The 17,780-nt window shown below is 42.5% G+C and overlaps 1 protein-coding gene across 1 annotated transcript in view; it reads left to right on the top strand.

Annotated features, from left to right (window-relative positions):
• LOC124795568 (RING finger protein nhl-1-like) overlaps positions 1-17,780 on the top strand; it is a 118,245-nt gene that overhangs the window by 97,638 nt on the left and 2,827 nt on the right. Inside the window, exon 11 of the mRNA XM_047259640.1 lies at positions 6,702-6,833. Coding sequence (XP_047115596.1) covers positions 6,702-6,833 — 132 coding nt within the window. The remainder of the gene's footprint in view (positions 1-6,701; positions 6,834-17,780) is intronic.

Raw genomic sequence — 17,780 nt, 5'->3', positions numbered from 1 at the left:
AGTTTTCACTTCCCTGATCGTAAAGAACAGGAAATTTACGAACTTCTTCTATTAGTCGTTTCACATCCGTGTTTTGTACACAGAACAGTCTTGCACAGCTCACAAGACAATTCTACCGTCAGGCCGTGTCCGTCACGTGACAAATTAAACACGGCGAATCCCGCCCGGCCCGTTGACGTTCCCCGTGCACGGCGCGGTCAAGTGGGGCCCCCTAGGCTACATTTGTTTTAATGATGTATTTCGTTGTCCGGGTGACGGCCGATACTCGGACGTGTCTCGGCACGGACACGGTCCGGAGATATGTGTCCAGACCTTAAAGGCAGCGCGACCGCCTGCCAGTGTCTCAGGTAGCCGCCGTTTACTGTACGCAAACCAACCGGGCAATCTGGAAGAGAACGGCAGAACCCTGTAACTGCCCGTAGTCACGGTTGCAGGTGCGTTTCCATCCGCGAAAGAAGACAGCGCAACAACTCGCACACAAAGATTGAATGAGCCTACAGATATCTATCTGGGTTAATCAAAGATCAAAAACGTTTGTTGTGGCCTTCGTCGACTTTAAAAAAGCGTATGACTCAACTGATCGAGAAACAATAAAGAAAACCCTTGCCGAATTTGCTCTAGATGGGAAAACAATCAATCTGATAAGCGCCACTTTAAATAACACAGCGTCAAATGTCAAGTTCAGAGGCGAACTTTCAGAACCACTTGAAATCTGTACAGGGATGAGACAAGGTGACCTGATCTCTCCATTGCTTTTCAACTGTGTCCTGGAAAAGATAGTCAGAGAGTGGAAAACAACCGCCCTGTTTGGCTTTTGCTGCTGATATGGCACTCATTGCAAATAATATTGACGAAGCTAAGGTTTAAGTGTCCAGCCTACAATCAATTGCTGCTAAGCGTGGCCTAAAAATAGCATTTAACAAAACTGAATTCAACATCAAACACGCTCCTCCTCATAATGAAATACAACAAGAGACAATCAAGCAGTCGAAGAAATTTAAATATCTTGGAGAAATAATTACACCTGACGGTTCAGAAAATGCAGCTGTAGAAAGTAGGTGTTCTAAACTATAAGGTGCTTTTCATCTGTGCAAAGACTTATACAAAAGCAAAAGGCTGTCTTTAAACATAAAACTTTGTCATTATAAAACCGTAGTTATATCGTCAGCTTTGTACGCATCAGAATGTTTAAACATGACGAAGAAAGGACCACTGCGAAAACTTAAAATAAAAGACTGGAAAATTTTGAGGAAAATCCTTGGCCCTATCAAAGAAAACGGAGAACTCCGCCGAAGACACAACTATGAGTTATACGAACATCAGAAGACATTGTTGCCAGCGTGAGGAAGCGGAGAATGATGGTTTTTGGTCATTTGGAAAGAATGAACCCGCAAAGACTTACTCAAGGCATACATTCATCAATTTCAAAAACAACTCGTATTCAAAATGGGCAAGCCAAGTTAAAAAGGATTTACAGGAAGCTGAAATTTCATTTGATGGCATTCAGGATAGAGAAGCTTTCAGAGAAAAAGTCAAAATTACTAAAATCCTTATTTCGCTTACTACGCCAGTTCCAGGTCCTGCCTGCAAATGGTCAAAACAGAAAAAAAAGCACAGTCAGCGAAAATGAAAATCTACTCGCAAAAGAGGAAAACACAACCAGGGAAGAGATAAAAATCTTCATGATCCATGGTAGGCCGAAAGGATAGCAAAAAAGGAAAAAAACCTGGGTTAATATCCAGCGAACCTGCAGATCTGGGAAGTACTTTGATGCCTTGACTGCTCTGTCCCAGCCATTTGCGCCCGTTTAAAGATGTGCACCAAACTGCATGCATTTGCTCGTCCTCCTATACAAACCTATTCGCTCTTCCCTCTCGTTTCGTACGTCAATTTGATTTATTTCCTTATTCGTCTCAAACAAAATAAAGCACATCAGTACACTGCGAGAGGAAATAACGACGGTCCACGCTCCAACAAACGACATACCGTATGTACTTACGTTTTTGGTTCTTCTTTCTCTAATTCCATACGCGCCCTCCACACGTATCAAACTTACCTGATTTACAAATCATAGAGCACAGCATTCAGTCGTCCTTTTCTACAGGTTTTATTTGGCAAATCTAGATTTCTAGTGCCTACCCACTATCAAAGCACTATCTCGTAGTATCAACGCATGTCAGTTCCCTTTTGTCCGGGTGTCTGTCGCAGTTCTTTCAAGACTACAACTTACATGATCTTACCGACAGGATAGTTAATGGGACGTTACCCACCAGCGTATGAATTGTGAGAACGAATGTGCTACCAAAATAACACCGATAAATAAACGACAGACGAATCTGGTAAAAGCTCAATATACAGGGTGAATCACCTAAAACTTGCACCGCAAATGTTATGAAAATGAAAGGTGCTATTCATGTGCAGTTTTCAGAGAATGGGCCTGTAGTGAGAGTCTCCTATTGTTGGCCAACCAACAGACTGTAATAACGAGTAGAAAGTGTGTTTATTGCACAAATATACAGTTTTATAAATGGAACAGTGCCTATTGAAATCAACAAACTGAAAGTAGTTTTAGAATGACAGTGATCTTTGTGGCAGGAGTCTAGTCCGAGTCGTTTAGGAGATATCGTATCGTTTAGGAGATATCGTATTGTGCATAATTTCCATACCGACATTTGTTTCTGTCATTTAACATGTGTAGTTGCTAAGTACGATGTTGCTATGTTTGCTTACAGTGTGGTTGTGTTTGCCTCGAGTGCACTGTGACTTGCTAGTCAGTTAGTGTGTGGCAGACCAAGTAGTAGCTCGTGAGTGGATTTACCAATGTAGAAAAGCCGACATGCTCATGGTGTGTAGAGAGTGTAGGAAAAACGCAGTCTGTATGTAGCAAGATATCCCAACAGACGTCAACCAACTCGGCAATTATTTGTGGACCTCTTCAACAAGCTACGTGAAAGTGGTGTTTTAACGTGTACACAAGGTAACAGAACGAAACAAGTGAGGGTGGAAGAGGGGGAAATTAATGTTCTTGCTGTTGTTCCAGTTGGTTCGCACATTAGCTCTCTATGCCTTCTCCATCGACATAGGTTCCATACTTACCACATCGCTATTCACCAAGAGCTCCATGGAAACGATTAACTTCTGTACGTGGGTATTAAGATCGGATACTCCAGATGAATTTCGTATCTTGTTTAGTTATGAAGCTACATTTACCAATCATGGCCACGCAAACCGCCGAAATATAGTGTGTTGACAACCTCCGTTGGCCTCACCAGGTGGAACATCATCGTCCATGCAATGTAAAAGTGTGATGTGGGATACTCAACCATCAGCTCATAGGCCCGTTTTTCATAGACGGAACACTGAACGCGCAAGTATCACAACCTCCTAGCAGACCATCTTCCACGTATACTAGAAGACATTCCTCTGTAGACTAGGAGGAACCTGTAGTGCCAACATGATGGATGTCCAACCCATAGCGCACGAAGTATTACAGCATGTCTTCACGAATGGTTTCCAAATCGTTGGATGGACGCAGAGGACCTATACCTTGGATGGTAGGTTCCCAGGATTTTAAGGCTGTAGACCTTTTTTCCGGAGGGCGGAGAAAGCTGAAAGCCGATCTCTACAAGGACATAATTGCACTCGATGATATACAACGACGTATTACTGCAGTCTGTTCGAACGTCTCCGCTGAAATGCTAGCAAGTGTGCTGCAGTCGTTCCATACCAGACTGGAAGCGTGTTTTGCCGCTGCCGGTGCTCGTTTTGAACAAAACCTGTGATGTTCAGTAGTCTCCTTACCGGTCAGAATCCACATAACTAGTGTGTGCACTTGCGTTGTTCTTTAATGTGTGCTGTCACAGATATTGTACAAGTGTCGGTGTGGCAACTTTTCAGAATACGATATTTCGTAAACGGCTCGCACTAGAATCATGCAACAAACACCGCTGACATTCTGATTTATCCTACTTTTATTTTGTTAATGTCAGTAGGTATTGTACCATTTAAAAAGTATCTTTGCACAAAGAATACACTTTCTACATATTATTACAGTCTGTTGATTGGGCCGGCCGGAGTGGCCGAGCGGTTAAAGGCGTAACAGTCTGGAACCGCACGACCACTACGGCCGCAGGTTCGAATCCTGTCTCGGGCATGGATGTGTGTGATGTCCTTAGGTTAGTTAGGTTTAAGTAGTTCTAAGTTCTAGGGGACTTATGACCACAGCCGTTGAGTCCCATAGAGCTCAGAGCCATTTGAACCATTTTTCTGTTGATTGGCTAACAATACGACCCCTGACTACCAATCCATTCTGCGAAAAACGCACATCAACAGCACTTTCCATCTCCACAATATTTGCGGCGCAAAATTTAGGTGATTCACCCTGTATTGTTGAGGCCCAGTGTTCATGGATTTCGTAGGTGTACATCAGTTAGAAGAGATGCAAATAGTTTGTTGCATTTCACATAAAAATGTGTAGCCAGAATAAAGATGGAATGCTAGATTGCATTGGGGCTCAGAATACTAATTGTTCTGAGGTGGGAAAATCACAAAGGCTGGAGCGGGAGTGAAAATGATTTTATTTAGTTCTCAGATAAGATACGGTTTGGAAAAACTCTCAGGGTAGCTGATTATGCGCATATTACTATTATTTATCCCCTTATGATGGAAATCGCCCCGAGGCGCAGATATCGCTGTAGTAGAGTCATAAGTTCGGTGATAACTGACCTTGTTGAAGTGTAGCACAATGCAATGAAATAGGTCGCAGTGCTCAGCAGAAGCAATCGGACTTCGAATCACAATTTAGACCGGAGGTTCTAAGAGGAAGGGTGCAGATGCGCATGTGGTACCACCCTGATGGCGCGTGATCGTCACATCGCAGAACTTCTGCTTTCCAGCAGAATTAGGTTGCCGAAACATAAGTAAACTTTGCAGACAATTAGTCATACTTACGGTACATATTCACTAAATAGTAACTCATTTTACCTCAAAAGGAAGATTATTACTCATAATTAATATAAAGCTACAAAACAGGTGATCTTACATGCATCTAGACAGAAGAAGATGTGGAAAGTAAGTGGGACTCTTAACTAATTTCCTTTGTTTAATATAAACTAAACTCCGTCGAGAGAGGCCTCGGAAGGCCCAACGGTACTTACCGGCCGCCGTGTCATCCTCAGACCACAGGCGTCACCGGATGCAGATATGCAGGTGCATGTGGTCGGCACACCGCTCTTCCGGCCGTTGTCAATTTATGAGACCGATGTTACATATAAAAGAAGAACGAAATTAATCCATCGATTCTAACACATCGAGCGCAAGCATATTCACACACATCTCTGAACAGCACTTAATTAAAGGACAGGAATTAATTTGTTACATCGCCCCCTTGAATGGCTACGACAAGGGTTGGAAGAACCTGGAGTAGCCATTCAATCGCCCTATCTGGGGGTCGTATCACGAGACATAGAAAGATTACATATTAATTACCTTATTACGGGTATAATTATTTATGGTAATTGTATTGTTCAACAGGTATTCTTTAGTGGTTGATTATTCAAAGTCCACTTTTGTATTACTATTTGAAGGGCTTATTTCAATAGTGGTACAAGTCCATTACCTCCACTTTTCTGCATATAATGCTTCTGAAATTAATGATCCAAACAAACGGAAAGAAAGGTTCATCTCTAGCAAGAAGCCATATGCTTGAATATTTCTGGTATCTCAACTGCAGATTTTTCAGCGCTCATTTAGCTTTAGGACTCTGCATCTCAAAATGAACAAAAATGGACTTGTACCACTATTAAAATAAGCCCTTCATTTCAAGTAATTGCGGTGCGCAGGTCTACTTTCTGCTTTAGACAGTTAGGTAAGACAGCCGTTACATTTTGGTTTAAACGTGCTTCAAACTAAGCTTTTGCGAACATTAAACATGCAAAAAGTCACTCACTGCTCATAGCTGCTGTTTAAAAACTTTTTGTGGTCGCCGGCCGGGGTGACCGAGTGGTTCTAGGCGCTACAGTCTGGAACCGCGCGACTGCTACGGTCGCAGGTTCCAATCCTGCCTCGGGAATGGATATGTGTGTTGTCCTTAGGTTAGTTAGGTTTAAGTAGTTCTAAGTTCTAGGGGACTGATGACCTTAGAAGTTCAGTCCCATAGTGCTCAGAGCCATTTGAACCATTTTTTTTATGGTCAACAACATAGCATACATCATTCCACTTCGCACCTTAATTCTTAATATTAGTTTTTGTAGATTAAACACTCTTTACATGTTTTATCATCAGTTTTAGTGTATTTCTGTTCTGAAGTTATGGTGACTTTCATAGCTAGTTTTATTTCTTTTCATAAAATAAAGTCTGTCTTTCTTATTGCAAACTTTAAATATCTTCCTGCGAAATATTCACTTACTTACCCATACAAAATGCTAGGCAGTTTAACATCACTGTTACGAACAGTCTGGCGTTACTTTTGACGGTGTAGTCCTTCGTCTCTTTCCTTCTTCTTCCTTTTTTTGCCTTTTTATTTTTGAATTCAGTATAAGAAAACTGACAAGCCATTTCTTACTAAAAGATGCACAAACACTATTAAAAAGTTTTTAGAGAACACTCCAATCTTTTTTTTTCTAAATCTTAGTATTGGTTTCCCTCCAGCTCCTGTTTCAAACACGAAACGTACCACAGCTGAGTGCTTTGTTCTTTTGCAGGTGTACAACACGGAGGGTGAGAAGATACTGGAGCTGTCCGGTGAGAACGGCCCGTTCAACTGCCCCGAGTGCGTGGCCATCGACCGTAGCGGCAGGATCATCGTGGGCGACAGCGGCAACCAGCGCGTGCAGGTGGGTGAGCCGGCGGTCGGTCGGTGGCCGGCTCTGCCGCCACGGGTTGCCACACGGCGGCGCCTGCGCTGCCTATCTATCTATGAGAACTACGGCCGGCCAGTTACAAAGAGCCAACTAAGAGATCTATGGCAATATCAGTGCAGGATCGTGAACGACCAATGTGTAGCACATGCAAAGAGCGACAGAATGATGCTGTAACAACCTTGCAGAAAATGATAAAAACAGGAAAAGATATTAGGGTTTCTCCGTTCTGTCGACGACGATATCATTAGATAGGGGACACAATCTCGCTTGTAAAGGGACTGAGAAGGAAGCCTGCTGTGTTCTTCTCGAATGAACCACACCAGCTTTCGTCTTCGCCGTTTTAAGGAAACCTAAGTTAACGTGATTGCTCCTAAACTTCCGGAAGGCGTCCGATACGATTCCGCACTGTCGCACAAGCGTAAAATACGAGTGTACCGGTTGTTGGATCGGCAGTGTGATTGCATTCAAGAGTTCCTAGCAAACACAACACAACATGTCTTTCATACTTAATCGTCAGACATAAACGTAACTTTGGGTGCATCCCAAGGGAGTGTATCTTCATCTACATCTGCACTCTGCAAACCGCCGTGAGGTGCATGGCAGATGGTACGTCTCATTGCACCAGTTAGGATTTCTTGCTGTTCCATACACGTATGGAGTGCGGGAAGAATGATTGTTTGAATGCCTCAGTCGGTGCAGCAATTATTCTATTATTCTCACGATCCCTCAGTTACCGATACTCAGGGGTTTGTAGTATATCCGTAGAGTAATCATTTAAAGCCTGTTCTTGAAACTTTGTTAATAGACTTTCTCGGGACAGTTTATGTCTGTCATCAAGAGCTTCCTTCAGTCTCTCTTTGACACTCTCCCATAGATTAAACAAGCCTGTGACCATTCGTGTTGCTCTTCTCTGTGAACGTCTGTATCCTCTCTGGTAAAAATGTCCTGTGACTAGGGCCTCCCGTCGGGTAGACCGATCGCCGGGTGCAAGTCTCTCGATTTGACACCACTTCGGCAACTTGCGCGTCGATAGGGATGAAATAATGACGATTAGGACAACACAACACCCAGTTCCTGAGCGGAGGAAATCTCCGACCCAGCCGGGAATCGAACCCGGGCGCTTAGGATTGACATTCTGTCGCGCTGACCACTCAGCTACCGGGGGCGGACATCCTATCTGGTACGGGTCCCACACTCTTGGGCAGTATTCTAGAACCAGCCACACGAGTGATTCGTAAACAATCTACTCTACAGACTGACCGCACTTCCCCAGTATTCTACCAACAACCCGAAGTCTACCACCCGCTTTACCCACAACTGATCATATGTGATCATTCCACTTCATATTCCTACAAAGTGTTACACCTAGGTATTTGTGTTCGTTGGCCGATTCCAGCAGTTACTCATTGATATTATAGACATAGAAAACAAAATTTTTTCGTTTTGTGAAGTGCACGATTTTACATTTCTGAACATTTAGAGCAAGTTGCCGATCTCTGCACCACGTTGAAATCTTTTCAAGATCTGGCTGAATATTTATCGAGCTTCTCTCAGATAGTACTTCATTATACATAACTGCATCACCTGCAAGAACCCTAATTTTACTATTAACGTTGTCTGTATACAATATGAACAGCAAGGGTCCCAATACACTCCCCGGGGCCACATCCGAAGTTACTTCTACATCTGACGATGACTCTCTATCCAAGATAACATGTTGCGTCCTCCCTACCAAAAGGGCCGGCCGCTGTGGACGAGCGGTTCTAGGCGCTTCAGTCCGGAACCGCGCTGCTGCTACGGTTGCAGTTTCGAATCCTGCCTTGGACGTGGATGTGTGTTATGTCATTAAGTAAGTTAGGTTTAAGATGTTCTAAGTTCTAGGGGACTGATGACATCAGATGATAAGTCCCATAGTGCTGAGAGCCATCTGAACCATCTGAATGCTACCAAAAAGTCCTCAATCCAATCACAGATTTGTCTTGATACTCCGTACGACCGACGTTTTGACACTAAAAGTAGGTGTGGTACTGAGTCAATTGATTCTCGGAAATTAATAAATACTGCATCTACTTGACTGCGTTGATCCAAACGTTTCAGTACGTCGTGCGAAAAAAGTTCAAGTCGGGCTTCACACGAATAACGTTTTTCGAATCCATACTGGTTGGCATGTAGGAGGTCATTCCCTTCAAGATACCTCATTATATTTGAGCTCAGAGTATGCTGTAAGATTCTACAACAAATCTGTGTCAAGGTAATTGTACGGCAGTTTTGTGGATCACTTCTACTATCCTTCCTGTAGACGGGTGTGACTTTCACATTTTTCTAAGAACTGGTCAGGGTTTTTTGTTCAATGGATCTAGGATAGAATCTGACAGGGATTCCATCGGGCTCTGGAGCTTTATTCAATTTCAATTATTTCAGATGTTTCTCAACACTAATACTTGTTTCATTCATCTTTTCAGAGGCATGAGAATTAAATTGGGGGAGTTCTCATGGGTTTTCGTTTCTAAAGGAACATTTGAAGACGGAGTTAAGCATTTCAGCTTTTGCTTTGCTGTCCTCAATTTCAGTTCCTGTCTCATTCACTAGGGACTAGACTCTAACTTTGGTGCCACTAACAGCCTTTAAATACGACCAGAATATCTTTCGGTCCTGTGAAAGATCATTCACAGTATTCTGCTACTGCAGTCATTGAAGGCATCACGCATTACCCTCTTGACAGCCAAACGCGTTTGATTCAGCATCTCTCTATCTGTAGCCCTGCGCTTTGTTTTACACCTATTATACAGTAATCTCTGTTTCTTTAGAAGTTTCTTTACAGTGAGTGTATACCATGGGGGTTCCCTCCCATTATGAACTGTTCTACTGGGTACGTATCTATACAGTGCGTGGTCAACTATTGTTTTAAACTTGAGCCAGAGTTCCTCTAAATGCTCCTGCCCTGTGCTGAAAGGTTCAAGTTGCTCATTGAGATATGACACTTCCGATTTTTTATCTAGTTTACTGAACATGTATACCTTTCTGCATGTTTTAGTTGTCCTTTGTACTTCGGTAATCATTGTTACCACAACCGCGTCATGATATCTGATCGCAGTTTAAGACGTCAGGTCTATTTGTCGCCGTTAGATCCATCAAGATTGGGGTTTTGAACCATGCTTCCTAAGTAGTTTTCAGATAAGGCGTTTAGTAATGTTTCACGGGCTGTCTTACGACGCCAACGACTAATATAACTGTAATTATCCCAGTACAGTATTGGATGATTAAAGTCTCCACTTATGATTACAGCATAACTGTGGAACTTACGTACAAGCGAACTGTGATTTTGTCTAAAGTTTTCGGTTACAGTAGGAGACGAGTCTGGTGGGCGATAGAAGGTTCCAGTTATCATTTTATGCCCACCCCTGATGTCTTGCGGAAACAATCTCACATGCAGCTTCAGTTTCCATCTCGGAGTGCAAAGGACCATTACTGTTCAAGATAGGTAGTAACACAAAAAGGATCAGACAGCTTCGTTACCGCAATGGGCAGGCATTGTATGCCGCCTGACGTATGAAGCCACGCAACAGAGTTGTCACGTAGGTCCTTGCAGTCATTTGTCTACACATGACAGCATTTTTTCGGCTAGCTGTTGTTTTTTCACCCCCCCCCCCCCCCCCCGTAAACCAGTTTACATCTCATCAGCTTCGCATCTTTTTATTTTACACTTTGAACAGAAAACGTTTCTCCTCTTTATGAAACAGTTTTTATGCATGCAGAAAATACCACTTTTACAAACTTTAAATGTGATGTATACTTCATGTGCATACAATCAACATAATCCAGCAGCCAGATGTCTCATTCACCCCCTCCGTGGACCGGATGATTTTATAACGTAATTACTATTCTATTCTATTGATCGAATTACGTTCACACTTAGAATTCCTACACACCAGATGTTCTAGTAGTTGTTCAGTGTGTTGTACTTCTCGAAGCACTCTCCCTTCTGAAGAGGTAGCTTTCAGAACGAGTAGATGTACCGGATTTCCTTTCTCAACTTGTGTGCACTGTAAATTTTGCAGAGCTTCGAAAGGTATTTCTTGTCCGTCATCTAACAGTTGCCTCCAATTTTGGTTTCTTCATATCCCCTGATAGTCTCTGAGGATGGTCCTGTTTAGGTATTCAAGATGATTTATCATATAGCGCTAGAAAATATAATTTACTCAACAAAAAGGTAAAAGAAAGAAAAACTTGCAACACAAAAATATATCGGACAGGGCTTCAATACTTCGTCGAACTTTGTTCAAGTATGTTTCTGTTATTCATAAGCAACTTTCGCATTTATCAGTAATAACAGGGAGCTCTTGCATTTCATTCCGATTACCGTTTTATTGAGTATAAAATAAGAACAATAACTATATAGATCTTTTACGTCTGTGCATGTAAACTGTACCTGCATCAAAAATAATTGCTTTTGTTACATAAAAGCGCAGAGGTCACGGGATCAACTAATTTTTATTACATATAAAATGCAATTTACATTTTGTAAAGATATATAATGCATGATGGACTAACGCTGAATGATGTGACGTTCCAATTATGTGCAAAACTAACAAACAAAAAAAGTCGTCGGTTCTCATTTGCTCATTTCTGTTTCTTTCCCTACCAATTCTACCAATATTACCGGTAATCTTCCATTTACTACCTCCCTTATACAGTGTACTAAAACTACGGAACCGTAGTTTTGGTACAGCGCAGATCTACCGCTCCCCTATTCTTGTCGTATCTTATCCTTCATATAGCTAAAGTTACCAGAGAAGTTTTCTATTTATTTTTCTTTGTTTAATTTGTTTATAGGGTCCGTTTGTGTAGCTGTTTTCTCAGTAACGCAATTGCATGATTACGTACTTCATCTGCAACTTTCCATCTATGCTTACACGAAGCCTGCTTCTGTGGTCGAGCGGTTCTAGGCGCTTCAGTCCGCAACCAAGCGACTGCTACGGACGCAGGTTCGAATCCTGCCTCGTGCATGGATGTGTGTGATGTTCTTAGGTTAGTTAGGTTTAAGCAGTTCTAAGTCTAGGGGACTGCTGACCTCAGATGTTAAGTCCCATAGTGCTTAGAGCCGTTTTTGAACTTACACGAAACTTCAATACTTGTCGTTGCTAGAGCCGTTGTCTGGCACATCTGTTGAGCACTGACACGTCTGTCACGGTCGACCGCGTGCAGGAGATGGAAAACACTCGAACAGGCTGCGCTTTAATTACGATAACGAACAAAAAAGTGTCGGATCCAAACACTTTAGCAGTGTAGTTGCAGCACCTACATACAGTTTTCCGAAAGAATGTTTGCAGGCACCTCTGGATGCAGCGTGCCATAAAACCGAAGGATCCCAGACTATAGTGTGCAGAGCAGGGAGAGAAACCTGTTGCGACGGTGTTTATCCCGCACGTCGGTAATGCGTCGATGAAACTTGGAAAAATACTCCGGAATTATAACTCCGCATTCCGCGTAATACCAAAGCCTTATCGATGTTTGTTAAGGACAACCTAGGACTAATACCAGCAGTCTGCCTGACTCTGCCCCAATGCGAGGAAGTGTACGATGGCCAGACGATCCAGGCTGTGTAGGAACAATGTGCGGAGCACAGGCGTCCCACAAACAAAGAACAACAGACGGAGTCAGCTGCCGCAGACACTGCGTCCGTCTCCGAAGGTCCTACTATGACTTACAGCGGTACCAAGTTGTTAAAACAGGTCACCAAATTCGTGGAAAGCGCTTGAAAAGAATATGTACGAGGCGTGTTTTTTAAGAAAGTACCGTTTTGAAATTAAAAAAAGACGTGCTAAGATATCTCAATAATTTTATTTTTACATGAAATCCCGTACCTCAATCTACGCACTAACGCCATTACAGTCTGATTCTTCCTTGTTTACGTTGTGTACTGAGTGTTTAAGATGCCTCCGATAATCGTGAGTCCCGCGGACTGTGAAGTACGGGCTGTTATAAGATTTCTTAGTGCTAAAGGCCTAAAAGCGATCGATATTCATCGTGAGATCTGTGCAGTTTACGGAGAAAACATTATGAGTGATGGAATGGTAAGAAAGTGGGTGAGAGCATGTAAAGATGGCCGCACAAATGTGCATGTTGGACAATGGAGTGGCCGTCCTTCGGTCGGTAATGAAAGTTTGGTGCAGGAAGTGGACAATAAGGTGAGAGAAAATAGTCGCTTTACGATTTCCTCCTTGCGGGATGACTTTCCTAATGTTTCTCGTAGTGTTTTGTATGGCTTTGTGACCGAGCACTTGAATTACCGAAAATCGTGCGTATCTTGGGTACCGAAAATGTTGACAGATGTGCACAAAACCAAACGTTTAGACAGTGCATTGACTTTCCTTGAGCGGTACCACAACGACGGTGATGATTTCTTTAGCCAAATTGTTACGGGCGATGAAACATGGGTGGCCTTCGTCACACCAGAATCAAAGCAACAGTCCACGGAAGTTGAGCAAGGGCATCGTTTTGCTGCAAGACAATGCCCGTCCGCATGTCGCGAATTACACCAAAGATCTCATCACATCTTTTCGATGGGAAACTCTAGATGATCCTCCGTACAGCCCCGATCTCGCGCCCAGTGACTACCATCTGTTCCTGCACTTGAAGAAACACATGGGTGGTCAGCGTCTTCAAGACGATGACGAAGTCAAAACATTGGTGATGGAGTGGTTAACAAGTCAGGCGCCAGAGTTCTATGAGGAGGGTATTCAAAAACTGATGCAACGTTATGACAAGTGCCTCAATATTGACGGAAAATATGTAGAAAAGTAGATTAAGGTGCAGGCTTTCATGTAAAAATAAAAATATTGAGGTATCTTAGCACGTCTTTTCCTAATTTCAAAACGGTACTTACGTAAAAAAAAACGCCTCGTCGACATCCGGTTGCCTGATGAACTAATAGATTAAGGTTGTGGTTTGCAACTAAGTAAGGTCTGGGACTTAGCCTCGAGCGTGCCCAGAGCACAGGGGCAGTCTGTGGAGAGACCCAGCCACGCCACGATGCTGAGGAGCTGGCTGGGACCACACCACTCCGACTGTATACGTATAGGAAATATTTTGGGTTGGTGACGTTGGACTGCTTTTTGGAGTCTTAGGAACTGCATCATACGGAACTGAGCTCTATAGTTATCTTATTACTCAGTATCGAGTTCTGTAGATTTCAGATCATCCACAGATGATCTTTATCAGATGAGAACAAACTATACATAAAGTGTTTGCAATGACTGCATCTAGCGCCTCATAAAATATTACTCATACAACCGTTACACATGTATTACGCACAATGTCACGTAATTATATAGAAATATAGAAATACACTTGCACAAAATATTGAGCTGTATATTCCTCAAATGCTGTGCTTATAAATCTGAAACGTTCTACAGCAATATAATATGTGCAATATCCAACATGGCATGTCTCTGTCTTTGGATATAAACATGAAGGTGTCAGGAACTGCTCAAAGTCCCTAGTCTATTGCTGCTATTGACCAAATATCTTAATTTAGAGCACCAACACATTGGTAAAAGTTAATCTTCTAAACTCATTGTGTCTAATTACAACACAGAACCATATGCAATTACAAGAAAACCTCTAAAAATTAAAAATGAGTGTAGAATCAGTCTGTATACTTATAATACGTTCATCTTAAAAGCTGGTGAAGACATGTCCCTGTATTTTTTTTAGACATGTAGCCTAACTATGTTGAAAGTACAAACATATTCTGATTATAAAAAGAAAAACGTTTTACAAAATTAGTCCATTCTCACTAAAAAAAAATGTTCAAATGTGTGTGAAACCTTATGGGACTTAACTTCTAAGGTCATCAGTCCCTAAGCTTACACACTACTTAACCTAAATTATTCTAAGGACAAACACACACACACTCATGCCCGAGAGAGAACTCGAACCTCCGCCGGGACCAGCCACACAGTCCATGACTGCAGCGCTTTAGACTGCTCGGCTTTAAAAATATGATCATACTCCAGTTATAAAATCTAATTGTTTCACAATCGTAGTCCAGTTAATTAGAAGTGTAACCGTAGTCTAATCCTACAAAGCATATTGTAATCGGATTGGTTCAAAGTGGTTCAAATGGCTCTGAGCGCTATGGGACTTAACTTCTGAGGTCATCAGTCCGCTAGACGTAGAACTACTTAAACCTAACTAACCTAAGGACAGCACACACATCCGTGCCCGAGGCAGGATTTGAACCTGCGACCGTAGCAGCAGTGCGGTTCCGGACTGACCCGCCTAGAACCGCTCTGCCACAACGGCCGGCGTACTCGCATTCATCAAATCAAACTACAGACTTGTAGTATCGAACTTCACCAGCTGTGAATATTTTTAGTGTTGACTAGGCAGAGCCTCTGACCATTGATATGTCTGGACCCAGTCGCCAGATCGTGGTCCCGCACCAATTTTTAACTTTCCCCATTGATTTCAACCAATGCCTGCTTGCGGCCAAGATCTGTAATTTCTTTGTGTCTTAATGCACTCTAGCTGCTGGATCAAAAAATAGAGTCTGTTCTTTCAAACATGTCCAAAAGAATGGACACCACATATATTTATTTTTACTTTGCAGTGTTCACCAAACCTCAATAATGCATTGTCATTACATTGTTTAATTTTGTGGTGGTGTTGTTATGTGTTGTATGTAGGCAGTGAGTTAGTTTTGAAAGTTAACTGTTTAAAATATGTTTGTACCCTAAGTCGACTCTGAATAATGGCGGCAACAGACGAGGAGGCTAGTGCCTGGTGAGGCGGCCACACGCTACACAATTTTGTCCTGCGGGTTGCCGCCCTGTCAGACGCCTACAGCCGACCCCGGTCAACCTCACTGCTACATGCGCTGCAGTAACGAGGGCGCTACGATCACCGGACACAGCCGGCGCTAGCTCGCCGCCACAGGTCACGTGACTCCTGCCAACTTCCTGGTATTCATACGCCGGGAAGCCTTTCTAGGATCACCACCTGCTTGTCCGAAAGAACAGGCACCACGCATTCATATAATCGAATCGCCTAGATGGACCGTGGATCCACCCGATTCAGCACTCATGCACAAGTACGTCCGACGTCCTGCGGGAATCTCAGAGTAGCGAGCGTGGAGCACATGGACCAAGACTGTGGACAGGCGGCGCTCGGTGGCGTTGTGGTTCGGCAGTGAGGCGTGCCGAGACAGCGTGCGCAGTTGTGATGACGCTGGGTCCCGGATGGCGCATTGGTCAACGCACCTGCCAAGTAAGCAGGAGATCCCGTCTTCGAATCCCGGTCCGGTACACATCTCTACTCGTCGCAGATGCAGATGAGACCGGTAATCCCTGTAGATCATGACGATTATTTACGTTCTTTCGTTCGTTGCTATGTGGACAGCATGATGCTTGCTGCATGCACCATCCCACAATGGGATGGATTTCTAGGTACTAAGAGATGTTCCTGCCACTTCAGTGTCTAGAATGTTAGACAAATCTAATACTGGGGATAACACATGTTACACTGTAGTAAAATTTTCAGAGTGGGTAAGCATTGCAGTTCAGGAATGCGTAGTTTTGTGAGCATATTTTTATATAATTACGTCTCTCTGTGCATAACACACATGTACTGTATGTGAGAATAATATTTTATGAGGCATAAGCTGTTGTCGTTGTATACACTTTATGAGCAGTGTGTTCTCTGTTTTGATACAGATTTGATACAGATGACCTGTGGATGGTGTGTAAATTCTGTAACGCTTATATGAAGGGCTTATTTCAATAGCGGTACAAGTCCATTTTGGTTCATTCTGAGATACAGAGTCCTAAAGTTAAATGAGCGCTGAAAAATCTGCAGTTAAGATACCACAAATATTCAAGTATATATACTTGAACCTGCAGTTCATATACCAGAAATATTCAAGTATATATAATTGAATATTCCAGGTATCTCAACTGCAGATTTTTCAGCGCTCATTTAACTTTAGGACTCTGCGTCTCAGAATGAACAAAAATGGACTTGTGCCACTAATATATATATATATATATATATATATATATATATATATATATATATATATATATATATATATATATGACTGGAGCAGGAATCGTAGGATGAAATCTTGAAATGTTTATAAAGATCGTTTCACAAACTGTGGTGTTTATAAAATTACACATAGTGATCGCCCGTATTACATAGGACAGACAGGGACACCGTCTAAAGCAAGATGTAAACAGCAGCTCCTAAGTTAAGGTGGGGCAAATGTATAGAATTCTACTGCTCCAACGGAGACGAGAATACTTTGAACTTTTGCATAAAGAAACCAAAGGCTATAGGCTTGACCTGCGAGAAGTGTCAGATTTTTCAATATTTCACTCACCGTGATGGATTAATTTTAAACGAACAGATGCAACTCAAGACAGAAATTTCTTAGATAGTTTCAGATTCCTATTTTCTTAAGGAAAGTAGGAGTGCGTATGACTATAGGATTTGTCATTTTCCTCGCCTGTTAATGCTAATGGTATTTGTACTTCTTCTTCGTCATGTTGTAAATATACAGGGTGTATCAAAAAGAATCATCCGATTTTTAAAAAATCGTAACTATTATGTTCTTTGAGATATTTGCATGGACAACTTAACGTTGGAAAGAGCAGACTCTTGATTTAGCATGATAGTTTCGTTCACCACCGCGCACCCTCCTTGAGCATACTGCTAGCGCCCTACCTCGCCACAAGCTCTCCTTAGGCCAAGCGTTCCGTATGTGACGCCGGTACACTGGTTGTACACTGGTGAGGAAGTACCAAATGACAACGACCATCTTGTGCATGTATTAATTATTATGGGGGTGAAACGTTTTGACTGACGCCTTTCGACTATATTTCTACGTAACTCTACCACAGTGTGTAATCCAGCAAG

The sequence above is a fragment of the Schistocerca piceifrons genome, chromosome 4 (genome assembly GCF_021461385.2).
Source record: "Schistocerca piceifrons isolate TAMUIC-IGC-003096 chromosome 4, iqSchPice1.1, whole genome shotgun sequence".
NCBI classification, from domain to species: domain Eukaryota; kingdom Metazoa; phylum Arthropoda; class Insecta; order Orthoptera; family Acrididae; genus Schistocerca; species Schistocerca piceifrons.
This window is presented reverse-complemented; position numbering and strand designations above follow the sequence as displayed.